A 17,322-nucleotide genomic window follows, 5' to 3' on the forward strand; every position below is an offset into this window, starting at 1 on the left:
GAACAAATATTTGAGCTCTTCAGTCTATCGGAGAAAGATACACAATCCAATGGCTGGAAGCTGAAGCTAGACAAATTCAGTTTGGAAATAAGGTGTAAACTTTTAACAGTGAGAGAGTAATTAACCATTGGAACAATTTACCCAGGGTCCTGCTGGAGTCTTCATCACGGACAAATTTAGAATCAAGGTTGGATGTTTTTCTAAAAGAGATGCTCTAGTTCAAGAGCAATTTATTTTAGGGAAGTTCTAGGGCCTGTGTTACACAATGTGTCAGACTAGAGAATCACAATGGTCCTTTTTGGCCAAGGAATCTGAACCTAGCATGTAATAGATGTGTTAACTCTCTTCTGACTGAGCTGTGGGCTGATAAGTTGGATCTTATTTCCTTTCTTCCCTGAGTACTTGACACCAGGAAGACTAGAAATTAATCAGTGGTGGTAGAGTCCACTAGCTGCATGGCTTTGTTTGGGGATGGAACGTCAGGACCGTATCTAAGGAATGAATCTCAAAACTCCCTTTGGCTGGACTTGCATGTTGCCGTCCACAGGCACCATGCTGGAAAGCTGCCCGGTAGTATCTGAATGCTGACAGCCCAACTTATTTCAGAAACCTTATTGGGATTTTCACTATTTAGATCAAAAAGTCCTGTTGTCTCTTTTTTTTCCGCTGCTCTTTAGAAACCTATGGTGCTACAAAAGGGCCTGACTAGGTAGGTTAGGTGAAGGGCGGTACCTGGGTAGATCAGAGGTGGATTTGCAAATCTAATAGCACAGCTGGGGAAGGGGGTGTGATCTAAAACACGGAGTAACTTTCCAGGTAAATCCAGTCTCTTCCCCATATCCTTATTTCCACTAGCACGTGTCAAGACCAGTAATTGGGGGGGAGAGGAAGGGAGCTTTTTGTGGGATCCAGTCATGCCCATTAGTGTGTAACTCTGGATATGCCTCCCTTTCTTGTATCCCCTCGACTTCGTAAATTCAAACACTCGTACATCCTTGTTCTCATGAGATGCCAGATTAGCAATATTTAAAACAGCAGTCTTCTCGCCACAGAATAGTTCCAGCACAGATGGCAGGAATACAAACATCTCCTTGCTGATGTGCTTCTAAGGGCCACTTCTTGTCTCCATGCCCATTCAATCCTTGATTGCCTTGCTGAGGCTGTCAGTCAGTGTCCTGCTAGGAACTGGATACAGGCTTGTGGGGGTAGGTTTCCAATCAAATGATGCAGGCCACTAAACAACGTCTTAGATTAACTGCTTTTGGTTACTACTGACCTGGACTGCTTCATTCTTAGTGTAAGTAATGTATGCTGGTATGCAAGTTTCTGTATTCCAAATAGGATTTGCATACAGGACGCTATGACTGTCTCTCTCATGTTGCTAATTACACAAATGAAGACTGGTTGGTTATTACTTTTGAACTCCAAGAAGCCCCTGTTCTAAAGCATCTGGGTGTTTTGAATTGGAGCCAATACATCAGCCATCTTATCTGTCTTTTTTTTTTTTTTTTTTTTTTTTTTTCCCTTCTGCAGGGTATGTCTTCTAGGGGTGCTTGCTCTAATTGTCAGTTGGGGATCCTTGGGTCTGGAGCTGGCTGTTGCAGTGGTAAGTGGCTCTGGTTCAACCTTCCCACACCCTACACTGCAGGTTTATCAGGCACGTGAATAAATGACTCCCAGTGCTTGTCTTTACAGGACTTCTGGTTTTCAGTAGCTGTCCTAGTAAATAACATGTGAAACAGGTTCAGAAACTATACCTCCATAGTGCAGTTTTCTAGCTAGTATCTCAACTCCACTCTGCTGCAAGGCTGGGCAATAGATCTGTAGAAACTGCTTTTGGGGAAGGTTGGTGAGATGGATGACTTCTGGAATATCCCCAAACTTGAGAGCCTCTAATGGAGGATTCCCTGACATAGATATGGCTGAACCTTTGTATGGTGTAGTTGACTTTCCTTTTTCTTGTCTCCAGGGCTCCAGTGACTTCTGCGTTAACCCTGATGCCTACATCTCTAAAGTGGTGGAGGATCATGGAGTGCTCAGTACTGGTAAGTACTAGGGCTGTGACCAGCTCAGATACGCTGCATAGTAGCAGAAGCTGGCACTGAGGGTAATGCTGGTGGACTAGTATCTGAGACTGGTATTAGAAATGGAGATAAAATGCTGGGGAAAGCAGACACAAAGATCTGAAAAGCCAAGACCCTACAGGACACTTCTCTTCCCCTCCCCCCCCCCCCCCCCCAAAAGAATTCTCTCAGACAGAGGCCTATTCAGTGACCTCTCCTTTTTCATCCCACGTCTTAATTCTTTTTAGCTGTGAATGGAAATTCAGATGCGCAGAAAATTTGGGGTTTAGACTTCTGTTGGCTGTTTCTATACTTCCTAGCATCCAAGTTTTATTTTATCTGTCTGAGATTCTATTTCTTCTGGTTGTGAATGTAAACTGGACCCTCTCATATTCAATTCAGCAGCCAAACGGGCCAAAACAACGTTGCAGAGAGTAGTGTGAATTTCCGTCATCCCCCAGAGTAGTGTTTACCTTGGACCACTTAAGCACCAGTTTTGTTCACTTTCCAGTGCTGATTGTTATACCAGAATCATTCCAATTTGTGTACTTATCCTGTATTAGGAGCGATTACACTTGTGTGAAAGGATTTACCAGAGATGCCAGGTTGCAAGCTGAAATATGAAAATAGTATTCCTTCAATATTTTGATCATTTAGATAGTTATGCTATCTAGCAAAAGTGATGTTTACATAAAGCGGTGGACTCCTTGCAAGACTTTGTGTGGGTTCTATAAAACACATAGTCCAGCTGGCAGCCTAGTTTTACAAGCTAATGTATTTATACAGCTTTCCTTGTCTTTAATTCTCATCTGCTTTTAAAATATAAGGGTTCAGCCAGGTAAATAGAAAATGTTGCCTTCGACCTTCTCAGCCCTGCCTCCAAATACATTCTGCAGATCTTCCTGAAAACACATGATTAGTCACTGAAATCAAGGTTTTCCTCCCTTGGGGTCATTGCATAAATACCTCTTAGCCATGGGAAGCAAGAGCTCATGCCTCTTTTATTACACTCAGCAGCTGCACACCATGACACCCTCATGACAAAGGGATAATGGAGCACTTTACACAAGCTGTGCTTTAATGGCTTTTGGTTTTGTCACTCTCAATCTAGATGGAGGAGCATGGTAAAATGAGTGGTGCCCCCAATTTGAGCCCCAGTAGCTAAAAGTCCACATTGTAAAACTGCTGCTCAAACTGTGATTCAGTAATAGGTAGAGGAACCGATTGCTGTATGAGCCTCTGGAGAGCAGTGGCTGGCTATTCAGTTGGTATGTGATTAGGATAGCAACCTAAAGAACAACGATCTTTAGGGCTGGGTGAGATAATTATCAAAGCAGCATAGGGTAAGGTTAACTATTTTTACACATCTATCTTATGCTCCAAGTCCAGCTCTGTTTTATGGTCCAACATAATTCTAGGGAGCAATTAGGGTATTGGCCATAACGGGAGATGTTAAAAACAATGCTGCTTTGGTTCTGTGTTATGAAACTTCTTTAAAACGTTTCATAAGTATAAAGCCCCAAATCCCAGCCTTTTGGGTGTGTGTTGCTGCTGTGTGTGTGTCTGATATTAATAGTGTACTGTAAAACTGATAGGGAATTAAAAACATTACTCTGCAGATGGCTGGAGGTTCAGAGATTGGAAACAAGAAATGTTTGTGGAAGGAGGTAAAATTCTCTGTGAAACAGTCTGTTAGTATTCTCACCCTCCGTCTCAATCTTGGTATGCCTTATTGATCAAACAGTCTGGGAAAGGAAGGAAGGAAGGGATTCCAGCTCCTTTGTTTATAGAGGTCTTAAGTACAGGAGCCCGGTAATGGCAGTGAACTCATTGCCTTATTTCATTTCTTTGCACAGTGATCCAGGCCTGTGTGAAATGAGAATATCTCTTAATTGACAAGATGACCAAGGCTGACTTTAGATACTAGGCAGCTGCTCTTCATTTTCACTAAAGGTGACAAATGGGTAGACAGGGGAAACCTCTATTCCTGACTGTTCACTGATTCAGCTGTATGCAGTTACAGCATGGGTACAGTAGCAGGAACCAGTTAAATAGCTCATTGATAACAGTGAAGATAACCCTGAAAAACCAAAGGAACTCACGCTCAGGAGGCACCTTGTATGTACTATGTTCCTCCTTCACTTGGCCTTGCCTGGTTGGAGCCCGTTAATTTTCCCGAACAAATTAATTGCTTTGGAGGTAACAGACTCCTGCTGCTGATTGAAGCTGCTGCTTTTCCTCAATAGGGGCAGCAGACCCTTCAATGAAATGGTTATCTTTTCTGCAGGCACAACCAAATATCAGTTTAGCATAGCAGTTCTGAAGGCTCCATCAGGCTAGTAGATGAGTCTAAATGGGACACTGAAGGGAATAACAACCTCATGACAAAGCCTGTAGTTCCAGTTAGCAGTGTGGCCTGTTTTATATTGGGTCATGGGAGGTGATTTAATTTGTTCATGAACTCCCTCTCCCTTTTAAGCAGTGAGTTGGTTTTAATGGCTTAATTCTTGAGCATTCCATCACATTGGACTGCATGGGGGAGATGGCTGAACACAAGAGACTAAATTTGAGTGATGATGCAAGTTGTCTCTTCCTATGAGTTACTGCAACTGCATTTCCTATACCTATTTCAGGGGTGCTAGGCAGATGGCCCTTGTCCTCATTATCAAGTGTGTGATGTGCACTTGAGCCAGAAGGATAATCCTGTAGGGCTCAGGGCTGGGATCTCTGAGGTCCACTCAAGGACCAGCAAGGGTGCATCTAAAAACAGTAATTTAAGGCACACCATCAACTTAAAGCAGGACTCTGCTTATTTTTTCCTCTCGTACTTTTCTTAAAAATAAACAATGCAATGAGGAAGACACTAATCATTGCCTCTAATATCCAGGCAAAGGAATGCAAATATACATGTATGTATGTCTGCTTTTAACTTCTGTGTTTGTCTTTTGAGAATTTTTGAACTCACTAAATGCCTGCTGCAGGATTATAAGTGTGATATCAGAAATATAACCTATAAAACATTTTTAGTAATGACAGGCATGAAAGACATGTTACATCATAACTGCGCTAATGCATCCATGTGACACCAAACTTTAATGGAAGGTTTAATTCATCTCCCGAAGTTCCATGGAATAGATTCTGACACCTCTAACAGAGTGTAATACTTGGAAATAGAAATCTTTCTTACAGTTTATTCTGAATAGTCAGATTTTTTTAATGGTGGGGAGACTAGCTAACTACACAAAAGAAGCAGTGAAAACAAAATGTTTGTGCAAAGAACACCAACTAGGAAAAGATTTTCTGTTCTTCCAGGAGGCTTTCTTTGTACTAATCCTTCAACTATAGTCGTGTTCTGCATTACTCCTAACCATGCTAGGTAAATGTTTTTCCAACAGAAAGGTTAAGTTAATAATATCCCTTATTTTGTTTACTTGTCTTCAGTATTTGTACCCTATTTGTTAGTACAAGGAAGAAAGAAACTCTAGGTCCTGGTGGGTTTTATCACCCTTACAGGCATTTGCCCTTGAAACACCGTCTCTTTGGCTGATGTCTGGATGAGGCTCCTTTCCTGGAACTGTCACTGCCACATCCAAATTAAGCAGTCTTGGTAATGCCAGGTCACCTTCTCCCCCCCCCCACCCTTTATTATTATTATTTTTTTTTTTTTTTTGCCCTACAGAGGGCTAAGAAGGCTGCCTCCCAGCTCTGCTGGCATGGCAGTCAGTCCAAGGTTTCCCATGTAGCTGTGTGACCTAGGTTCATTTATTTGATGCAATAACTTGTGTGAAAATTATAGGAGCTTTCTAGGAGAAGGGGACATTTTCCTGGAGAAGCTGGGCAGCAGGACTAAAACTGCTTCTGTTAGTATTTTCATCAGTTTTCAGATCTAAGCAGAACCAATGGCACTGGAAATAATCTGATTAAGCGCATCACTATTGTCACCACTCTTGAGCTAAAGAGAAGACTGTTCATTTACTGCTACAAAAAATGGACCAGAATTCTTAAAACAAATCTCCTAGAAGAGGAGAGAAACTTAATCATTTTGTGTGAGGCAGTGTGTGTCTGGCTTATCTGGTATTCATTAATTGAGAGAGCCAATGGAATTGAACACTGACTAGATAATCACCTCTTTTTGCTAGTTTTAAAAAAACAAACGAAAAGCCATGGTGCAGCCAACATGTTTATTTTCAAAGCAGGAGGCCATCTTCTAGCCTCATTCCCTTTCTCTGATCCTGTTACTACCAAATGATTTAGTCGATCACATAAATAAAAAGGTGTAATATGTTTAGCCAAAAAGACCTCTCTCCAGATTATCTCTTACTGGCACGCTGCATCTGGAACAGACTAGCTTATCTGAGGGACTGCATTGCTCAAGGAGTGGGTAATGGAGCTTTTCACCTCAAATCCAGTCAAGTTGGGCAGTGTCTGAAAGCTGTTAGTGTTTTGTTTTTTTTTTCTCGCTGTTCAGCAGTCAGTGTGAAGTGAATTTGGCTTTCGTCAGTTACTAGTGGACAGATGTTCATGTTGCAAAACTTACTGTCCTAGATGGCCTCTTATTGACTATCTCAGCACAGAAACCAGACTGAATGAACCCTGGAGATAGTTGCTCCGGGTGAGGGTTGAGGCATGTGGATAGGAGGTGCAGTGTTTTATGCTGCCACTACTGTATGGGGTTCATAGACAGAGTTGAGTCTTCAGTGCTATCCATGTGTTGGGTGGTGTGTGTGTGTGTGTGTGTGTGTGTGCTTTTTTTTTTTTTTTTTTTTGCAACACCCCCCCATACTAAGTTCACCAAGTTTAGAACCCAGGTTCCACTTTGTAGTTTCACTGACTTTCCCTTAAATTAGCAAGTCAAACATCAGTCAATCTGATTGTTAACTTAGTCTTTTCTAACCAAAAGTTTGACTTCTGCTTGCCTTTTTTCTTTCTTTTTTTTCTTTTTCAGTTGAGTGAGGTTGAAATCTTCTATTGAAAAGCTGTATAGATACCATGCAAAAACTCCCTTTCCTGTCCATCCCTAGTTCTAAGGAAACTCCCACTTACTGTCTGATGTGACAATACCACTTGAGCGGTATGGATACCCTGGGAAGAAAGCTACTTTTCTCCCATTTTAATTATCACTGGGAACTGTGGAAGTTTCAGTGGTAACTAAACAGTATGGAGACGGTGCATCTTCTTCTTACTATGATCTCTTCTGAGCACAGTATGTGAAATGCAGAGAGAGACCAGTCAGGTAAATGTGAGGAATGGCCAAAGAGTTGCAGGTTAGGCCACGGTCTGATTCTATTTTTAAAAAATAAAGTGACCTTTGTAAACAGTCCATGCTGCTTGTTCTCTCTCCATCCTAGCATACAGGATTCCCTCTGGTTTTAAGATACATACTCAGAGGCCATACTACAATTCTGCTGGGCTTCAGTGCCATCACGTTATAAAACTATGAACTGTAAGGCTATGTATGCAGAAGTGAGAAGCAGATTCTAGCAGATGAAACTGACTTTGTTGCTGGTAGCCTGTTTCAATTTCCTTTCTAGGGAGGATTTCAAATTGATGTTTCTATCAAATTGTTCCCTTGCCTTATTTTTGCTCTTTATCTTCCTTTTCCCATAGAATGTGGGTCAGGAGGATTGCTGCCAGCAGCAGCCTAAGCAGCTGCCAGTATGACCCTTCTCTTGGAGACCGCTTTAAAGGCCAGTTTCAAAAACCACCTCCAGACTTTAAGGATTGGCCTGTAGGCTTTCAGACTGAAAGGATAAAACTAAACTGGCATCTCCTCTGAAGGGGTGAAAAGATGACTTCTGAGAGCTGATGAAGTTGCCATCAATGTGCTTATGGCAGCTGACAGAATTGGAGGGGTATATTCTGGACAGATGTTAAGGGAGAATTCCCCTTGTGTATAAAAACTTTGTCGCCGTTACGCCTTTTGGACCAGAGCAACTAGTCAAACTGGGGATGTTCCAGTTGGAAGTAAAAATTGATGATGATGGAGTCTGGTGTTTTGGTGTGTGGTGTTGTGTTTTTTTTGTTTGTTTGTTTGGATGCAGTCTTGGTTGTTTATAAGGAATAGACCAAGTCCTGCTTCTCTGAATGCAGGAGAAACCAAGACCAAAAGGAGCAGTTTCTCAGCTTACATGCTCAAGCTTCTGTCAACCTGTGTGTGCGTGTACATGCTTTCTCTCAGAAAAATATCCAGTGGAACCGTCTGCCCACATGGTGCTAGTTTCTGGGCAGACTTCATTCACATGGGCAATGCATGCCTCCTGCATTTGGGGAGGCTGGCCCTAGTGCTGGAAGCTCCCCAGGTGTCCAGACCATAGCTCCGTCCCTGCCCCTAGGCCCCCACTGCCTGCCGCCCTCCTCTCCTCCACACCCCTCTTCCCCCCCGAGACCTCTGCTTGTGCTCTCCACCTCTCCCCTGAGCCAAGCGCTCACCCCACCCAACTTGAACAAGTACAAAAACTCAAGGGGGGAACATTTGCTGCCCCCAGGTACCTCTAATTGCCACCTGCTGCTTACCAGTGGGGGAGCCACCATGACCCAGGCATCTGTGCTCTGAAAGGCAGAGAGTCAGCCTCCCCTGGCCCATTCTACCTGCTGCCTATGTTCATTAGCCTTATTTTAGGCCCCTTATCTGACCCTTACAGCAATCTTAAATGAAGGGGCGTTCACACCTCAGTTTCAACCTACAACACGGTTGAACCTAGCTGAGCACCAACAGGGGTAGTTTAGTCACCTTCCACATCAGCCACCCATGTGCTAACCCATCTCCAGCATAAGGGGTTGCTTGGTGGGGGTGGGGGTGTAGTGGGGGGCTAAGAAGGGTGTGTGGCAGGAGCAGAGCACTTTAATATCTGTCCTTGGCTAGTGTAGGGTGATTTAGGGATTTTATGCAAGAGTCATAGTTTAGAGAAGGTACTCAGACTTGCACTGGGAGCTGCAACTGACTTCTCAGCAGGCTTCCCTGCAGCAGAGCTGTGCTCAGTGCAGTAAAAGAATCTACTCCTTCAATGTTTGCCAGACAAATGACTGGCTGTTTAGAAATCTCTCATAAAAAGGGTAAGTCAATAGATTCTAATGCCTTACTACTAAAACAAGAGCTGCTAGTTAGGATGCCACAATCCAGAGAATGGGGTGGACGGGGAGGAGATTCATTTCTGAGCAGAGCACTAGTAACCACATGAACTGAAGCCAATCAACTTTGATGCCATGCCCACAGTGTCCAAAATATGACCAGGAAGCTTTTGGACTGTTGGCCAGGTGAAGCTTCTTGGGCTTGGTGGGGAGGGTCCTGTGCAACTTGGTGCAGTTCCATCTTGCAGTCACTGTGCTGTTTTTTCCGACTTCGGGGTACTATGGACTATGTATGATATTCTTGCTCTGGGAAGGTCTGTTTGCTAATGTAGTCCTGGAATAAGCAATCCCTTCTGATTCAAAGTGTGCGCACAGTCCACTCGTGGTATGATCCATTCAGTAGTGCACACTATCCTATTATTTGCCCAGTTTTTGCGAATTGCTGTTTAATGGCTCTGCTGCGTTGTAGATAAGTCGTCCCAGAGCAAAATTCAGTGGGGAGAGATGGAGCAGCTGGTGGAAGCAGTCCCAAAGTAGGCTAATGAATTATAAATAACAGCTGTCAGGTTCCATTGCCAGCATGCAGGAGCTGACAAGTTGTGTTGTATCGCTCAGTCCCAGTGTCTATACAGGCACAATGAAAGGTGCATGCAATATTGATGGTAAGTGCGGCAGGAGCAGGCCTGCTCTCCTTACTTGTTGGCTCCCTCACGTGGCTTTTACTTTCTCTGTTCTTTCTTCTGAGCCCCACAGTGAGGAGTAGTTGGAAAAGTCACTTCTCTCTCAATGGATCTTCATAGTGTGTAGGAAAAAGATCAATCTGCAGAATGCCCCGATTATTATTTTTGTGTGCGGGAGGGAGGCGTCGTCTGTTTTATGCATGGCAATTCTAAACTGACTTCTCTTCTGGGAAGAGGCAAGAGAGGTTGGCAGAATGAATGCTGGAGAGGAACTGAAATCTGCAAACGGGTTAAAAATGAGTCTGAAGGGATGGGAGTTGTGGAAAGATAAATGGTTACTTACAAAAATCCCCTCTGGCCTCATCAAGGATGGCTTAATGGAGTCTGGGATGTGTAACTTGCATGTGCTAATTTCTTCATTCCCTCAAACTGGTAAGCCCTTGAAGAGGTCTAGGTGGGCATCAGGTGTAGTCCTGATCCTTCTTTTTCAGGTACATTTCTAGGCATTTGACAGGCTGACCTGTCAGTGTATAGGGCTAAATGTATTTTGCAGCTGGTGGTGGCCACTGTACTGGGGTTAGCTGGCAGGGAATGACTTTTAGAGGCTGAGTTTAGCACAGGGCAAGTTTCAGTGTTGTTTGGGGTGCTATGAGGAAGTCTGATGTTGCCTTGTTCACAAGAACCACCTCTAGTTCCAGTACCCTGGTATGCTCGACTGCAGGAGGAGCTTTCCTGTGGGTTAAACCTGCAGTGGACTCTGGCTGTGTGCAGAAAACACCTTTCTGAGCAAGCAAGGAGAAAGGTGTGAAAGAAACAATGCATGTTAAAAGCTGTGTTTTAATGCAGTCTGCATATACTGGTAGAGGAGAGTATGATTCATCTCTAATTTATGCTAGAAGTCTTCCATTCAGCAGCTCCATCTCCATTTCTTCCTTAGGCGCGTTCCAGGCTGTGTCTCTTCCTCTCTTTCTCCTCCTCCTCCTCCCCCCCCAAGAGTACTGTTTAAAAACCAGCTGCTCCTTCAAGTGAGGCAGGGTAAATCCATGTTGCAAAGATGTCTCCTTCCTTCTTCTCATGTTAAAATATATATTCAGGTAGCTCTGCTTACAGCAGATGTGTAGCATAAGCACCGGTGTGCGCACACTCTTCCATGTCCGTGTAATTCTCTCTCTCTCTCAATGTAGGATCATAGAAATCAAATCTCAGACTCCAGCCCAGTGTGCTGTCTGAGTGCCACTGAGTATGGTAGCTGATTTGATTCTGCACAGCATTGGTGGTTCTGTTCTCATGACTCACTTTCCTGCATAGGTGGGAAAGTCTCTCACCATTTATTGGGAAAAAAAAATGCAACAGGGTCAGCTTTTAGTAAGGTTTTCCTTTCTTGCAGAATGTAGCCAACTTCCCTTCTTCAGTGTCTTCCATGCTCCATAACACCACAGAGGAAGGAAGAAAGTGGGTCCGCTCACACTTTGCCTCTCACACAGCATATCGCTACTAATGCTCTTAGAATTAAATCTTCCCTTGCAGCAAGCATAAGAACGCTCAAAGTGGGGGGAAAATAAATATAGCCTGATTTCTATTCTATTATTTGTCTTTGTCTTGATAGATACTCTACGCTATTATCTTGCCTGCAATGCTGGATATCCAAACCCCTTTCAGCAGGTGAGTATCTCAGCTCACACCCTTCTATTGCTGCAAGCTGCATTTCAGTGGGGCTGGATTTAAAAAGATAAATCGGTCCTAGATGGGGTTACGAGATTGTTAGCTTGGTCTAAACATCAGGGCTTTTCCCATCTGAGTCACCCCCTTCTTTGGTAACAGGAAAGGACTTTCAGATCTAATGGTGGTTCTAGCTTGTGGCCTGTAGTTGTGCCATCTCTGGCTGTGATCTCCAAAGGGAAGCAAGGTTGGATTTGGACAGTACTTGACTGGGAACCCTTCCAGGGGCTATGAGATATGGTACTGGTGCAATAAGAGGCTCATGTTTCTTAAGTCAGGTGCACGCAGTATTGTTGGAGATGCTGCTGCTGCTCAGATGAGATGTGGTCAGGACCAGAGTTTTACTTTTTGCTTATGTGGCACCTTTTTCCTAAGAGCAGAGATGTTAATCTTGCTGGTAGATAAAATGCAGTTTCAGTAACTATGTTCTGCCTGCCCAAAATCTCCTTAAAATGTGGCATCATGCCATCAGGTACGCTTTTGGGCATGCTGCTGAGGAGTGTGAACTTGCCTTGTTCATTTTAGTGGGGTGTTAATACTTACTTTTACATTTTTGTTCATTATTTCACTGCTGATAATTTTGTACAGGAAAAATCCAGCTGCTATGTGTGGGAGGAGCTTGGGATTGTAGGTGGAGCTTGAGTGGAATTACTTCCTTGCCCACTAATCTGACCCTGTCTGTATTTCTATGTATATTTGAGGAGACTAGAAAAAGTACAGACTAGAAAGCTGATTCCATCCTGTGCTTTTAGAGCTGAAGTGGGTTATGTGGAGTGTCATTACAGCTGTGAGATGCTGCTAGTTTACCCTGGATTATCTGCCACGTAGATGATATCTCTGTACTTGGCAATGGCAGTTCCTAAATTCCTCTGTTGCGCATAGCCTGGCTTGCCCCTCAAGACTGACCATGTTCATGTTCATTTTGAATAGAAGCTATCAGGAAGTCACAAAGCCCTGGTGGAAATGCAGGATGATGTGTTGGAGCTGCTCAGGTCAGCCATCAGAGAGTACCCCACCTCCAAGGTAAAACGTCTTGAACTTACCTTCTGAAAGCACTGGACGAGTAAAGGATGTGTCCCCTCAACATGAGGCCCTAAATAAGCTCTTGCAAAGCCCTTTTGTTCTATTAATCTCTAGCTTGTTGCTTACAGGAGTACCTTACTCGGATACAGGAGGTTCTAAACTCCACCGAGATCAATTTGCAGCACCTGACTGCACTGGTAGACTGTCGTAGTCTTCATTTGGTGAGTATGGAAAATCAGTGTCTGGAGCTGACAAATATTCACTTTCTGTGCAGATACAGAGCCCCAGAGTGCTGAGCTCTTTGAGGGTCAGAGTACAAAGCTCTCTGGAGCATCAAAATACAGTAGATACTTTTTGTCTGGCTTTGCTGCTCCACTTCCAGAGAGGGCAGAGAACCTGTTTTGGGGTGATTTTTTTTTTTTTTTTTTTTAAATATAATATGGCAGATTAGTGTAGGGAATTAGTTGGTGAACTTTTGTGCTTCTACAAATTGCATCACTGAGGCTTCATGGACCTTAACTCTAAGCTTGATACAGTTCTGGGTCCAGTGCCTTTCACATGTATAGCGCTTTATAGCGGTGGAGCAAGATCCCCATGTTGGTGAGTGAATTGCTGCTGTGCCAAGATGTACAGTTAAATTTATAGTCCAGATCTAGCTGTGCACACGTGTAGTGGGGCACTGGGTGGAAGAGCTGCAGAACTGGAAATTGTGAGCTGCTGATTTCATAAGTAATAGTGAAACTATGGAACAGGCAGACTTATCTTGATCTTCGTTTTTTGTATGTATGGCTGAGAATACAATGTACATCTGTTCCTGAATTGAGCCCTGCATAAAAACAAGGGGGTTTGTTAGCTTTTAAAAACAAGCCCTGAGTCGAATGAAACCAAGCAAAGTACATTGTGGAAAATGGCTCCGTTTTTAAGTGGTGAGCTAGAATCCAGGTGATGGGATTTTTGGAATATGGAAATTGCAGTGTTATTTTTTGTGGTGAACCAAGAGGCTCTGCTTAATTTCTCCCTTTAGGATTACGTCCAGGCTCTGACAGGCTTCTGCTATGATGGAGTGGAAGGGCTCATTTACCTGGTTCTCTTCTCCTTTGTCACGGCTCTTATGTTCAGTTCCATTGTGTGCAGCGTCCCACACACTTGGCAGCAAAAAAGGTATGCAGTGGGATTAGATACTGTTGGGTTATAGAGCTGTTTCCTAATGAAAGCTGGCAACTGGACTTATGCCCGTCAGCATGTAGAACTCCTTACCATGTGTGCTCTAAGAGCATGAGGGATAAGATGTTATGAAATGTAGGCCCAAAGGGAGGAGGGTGTTAGCCTTAACTTGGTCAGTTTAAATCAGAACCTTATTACTATGCAACTCTGTATAGAGGCATCATAGAGAGGTTTGATGGTGTGCAGAGTGAGACGATTAGTCTTTAGTTGGAGATTAATGGTATAGCTCTAGGGTGGCAGAGGACAGCAATACTTGAACTGTACAATACCTATTGTCTGTCAATGCATCGTTTACTGGGAGGTGGGAGGGGTGTTTTCCTAGTATTGGGAGAGAGACCTGAAGTGGTGAGGATCAGGTCCTGCTTGCCTTACTCCTTCAATTATATTGAAGTCAATGGGACTTAACTGCATGACTAATGTGAGCAGGATATGGCCCCAGCAGTAATGAGAGATGACCAAATAGAAAGTACATCTATTATTTTGTGGCACTGAAGGAATCAGAGACCTGTTGCTATTTCTAATGGATATGTAGTGGTGGTAACTGAAGGCGAGATGCACAGTCAACCTGTGGAACTCTTTGCCAGAGGATGTTGTGAAGGCCAAGACTATAACAGGGTTCAAAAAAGAACTAGATAAATTCATGGAGGATGGGTCTATCAATGGCTGTTAGCCAGGGATGGGGCAAAAATTGGGGATTGGTCCTGCTTTGAGCAGGGGGTTGGACTAGATGACCTCCTGAAGTCCTTTCCAACCCTGATATTCTATGATTCTATGAGAAGCTGGGAATGGTCGACTGGATGGATCATTTGTTTACGTGTTCTGTTCATTCTCTGGGGCACCTGACGTTGACCACCATCGGAAGACAGGATACTGGGCTAGATGGCCCTTTGGTCTGACCCAGTATGGCCAGTCTTATGTTCCTATGAGACTAGGATTTATTGGTCCATCTGTCACCGGGCCAGTTATCGCATTGGTTGTTGTATACCGTGTTGCACTGGCTTTCATTTGTTTGAAAAGTACCCTGTGGTGTTTAACAAATGTTCATGTTCTCAATATGATTTGGGTGATTTTAAGAGTGTCCTAGGCTCAGTGTACAGAACTGGAGGCATTCAAATGCAACAGGAAGACTTCCTGGGATGGTGAGGGCTGCCCTTCCTGCGCGCAAAAAAAAAAAAAAAGGTACTTGGAAATATATCAGTGTCTCCCAGAAAACAATTGGAGGTCTTGATGCTCTTTCCATGAGCAGCAGCAAACAGCAGGTCTACATATCAAGCTGGGACCTGTACTCTCTGCACCCAGTTCAGGGAGTGGCTTCTCTTACGGATAAAATGCAGTGTCTGCCTCCTTTAGTAAAACTTTACTGACACTAAGGGCAACTGACAAGACATGCGATAACTGGTCTTCTAATCATAGACGTTGGAGACATCATCCGGTTTTGTTCAGCTCCCTGCCAGTGTGGAATGTTTCCTATCAGAAATTGACTTGTTCAGTGTACTATCCAATATCCCTATACTGAGAATATCATGAAGGGGAATGAGAGGGGCAGGAATTAGGTTAAATTGCACAACAGTGATGCAGTATTGCAATGGCCCAAAAATGTCCATGCCACCCTAGTCAAGTGATGGGCAATGATACCTGTATCTGCCCTTCCAAACTGAAGGGGAGGTGTAGGCTATACAGGAGTCCACGCTGACTTGCAATCTGTTCAGGCTTGCCAGTGTTAACATAATGCGTTCAGCTGGTGGGAAATGTGGTGTCTGGATTTGAGACTGCCTAATGTTTTTCTTTTCACACTTTTTTCCCCCCTAAAAACAATCCTAGATTGTCGATTATAATCAACAAAATCTCAAGTTGTCTCTAGCAGTGTGGTTTGATTTCTGTAAATATTTAGAACAATATTTTAAGGATTGAGATCTACATTCCAGGCATATGGGGGTTTTGGTGTCAGTCTCTTCAGACTTATAAACCGGTTCTGTTGCTGTCACCTGCTTAGTCCAGAATTACATGCCTCAGTTTGAGGAGTAACCGAGTGTTCACCTATGCCTCTGAAAAACAGTGTTCTGAAACCAACTTCAGTGGCCTAACAATAATGAGCTATACTGTGTGGCTCAGAATCTGAGATTCATGCATCTGTAAAATGAGGAGAATGGTACTGACCTCCCTTGTAAAGCACGTTGAAATCTGATGAAAAGTGCTGTGTAAGAAATAGATATTATCATTTCATGACCGCCTCACAGGAGGCACATGCTGTCTGCTCCTGATTTGGATAGGGGTGGGACTACATGTCAAGGAGGGGAGAGGAATCAAGTTGCCTAAGGAATACTGCACCAGGGAAAAACAAGGTATGTTTGGGTTCAGACAGCTTAGAGGAGAAGGCAGCAGATGTGGTTTCTTTGGAATCCTAGAACAGCCAGTAGAGACTAGTTCTGAAGGTGGAATATCATACAAGATTTTCTAGTCTGTTTTTTTTTTCTTGCGTATTCTGCTTGACCACCAGCTGGCCTTCAGCTGAAGGTTTCCTGTGGTAGCAGTGCTCGGAGAAGTGATTTGTTTCTCATTGATTGCATATTAAATGTGTCCTGATAACAAACTTTTCTCTCAACTGCAAACTCAATCTGGGTTCTGATTGGTTGGTTTTTTTTTTAGTCATTGTTTTGAGGAGTTTTTTCGTATGCATCATTGCTAATTTTGAAAGTTCTGCAGGGCAAACTCTTCCATCTGTGCAAACCCACTGAAAACAGAGATTGGAACAGAGTGTTCCAGTTACTAGACAATTTTGTTATCCAGGAAGGAATAAAATTCAGATGCCCCTCTTGTAGCTGGCGGGCTCTGCAGGGCTTAAGAGTAAAAATAGCAAAAATACATCTGCAGATTTTAACAAATATATAACTGTTGCACACAAAGGGGAGATCAGTTGAATAAAGTGGTACCATTGTTACATAGAGTTTGATGTACGGTTCTCCTTTGAAAAAGAACTCAGTTCATAAAGTTAGTTTCTCATAAAATCAATCCTTCCATTCCTACAAAGTGTAGGATGAGACTTACCTTTTATAACCACGAAGGTATAGGTATAAACATTGACCTCAAGAGAACAATAGTCCAGATAAATCTGATTTTGATGTATGTTTAAAGTAGCAAGGGCTCTGGTCTTTAGGAAAGGAAGGAATAGCCTAGGCAAAAATGCCTCAATCCCACAGTAGCTAAGCCCTACTGCACTGGCTTCCAAAAGTTTTTTGTCATACACTGAAGTAGAAAGGGACCTTTTTTGTGGCCACTCTGAATGGAGTTCTTGTTGTCTTCAGTGGGAGTTCATGGTATAGAGCTGCAGAATCAACTTCCTTATCTTATGGTATGTCACATGGAAGACCTCTGGAAATCAGTTCAAGAAATAGAAGTACGCAGCAAAGTTCAACTTCAGTATGGTGTATGAGGGAGACCAGGTATAAGGTTCTTTCTGCAAGCAGTGCCCCATTTAAACAAGCGCCAAGTGTTCTTGGGTGTGTCCACACTCCAGTTTATATGGTTGGGGGAGCTGTGGCATTGTG

The 17,322-nt window shown here is 43.4% G+C and overlaps 1 protein-coding gene across 3 annotated transcripts in view; it reads left to right on the forward strand.

Moving 5' to 3' along the window:
• The window catches only part of TTYH3 (tweety family member 3), a 95,608-nt gene that overhangs the window by 64,830 nt on the left and 13,456 nt on the right, over window positions 1-17,322 (forward strand). For all 3 annotated transcript variants that reach the window (XR_012161099.1, XM_073361980.1, XM_073361979.1), the window contains exons 6-11: window positions 1,534-1,606; window positions 1,970-2,045; window positions 11,418-11,473; window positions 12,461-12,553; window positions 12,682-12,774; window positions 13,578-13,714. Coding sequence is in view for 2 of the 3 variants with exons in the window: in XM_073361980.1 (XP_073218081.1) it covers window positions 1,534-1,606; window positions 1,970-2,045; window positions 11,418-11,473; window positions 12,461-12,553; window positions 12,682-12,774; window positions 13,578-13,714 (528 nt within the window). In the remaining variant the exon portion in view is untranslated. The remainder of the gene's footprint in view (window positions 1-1,533; window positions 1,607-1,969; window positions 2,046-11,417; window positions 11,474-12,460; window positions 12,554-12,681; window positions 12,775-13,577; window positions 13,715-17,322) is intronic.

This window comes from Lepidochelys kempii, chromosome 10 (genome assembly GCF_965140265.1).
Source record: "Lepidochelys kempii isolate rLepKem1 chromosome 10, rLepKem1.hap2, whole genome shotgun sequence".
NCBI lineage: Eukaryota > Metazoa > Chordata > Testudines > Cheloniidae > Lepidochelys > Lepidochelys kempii.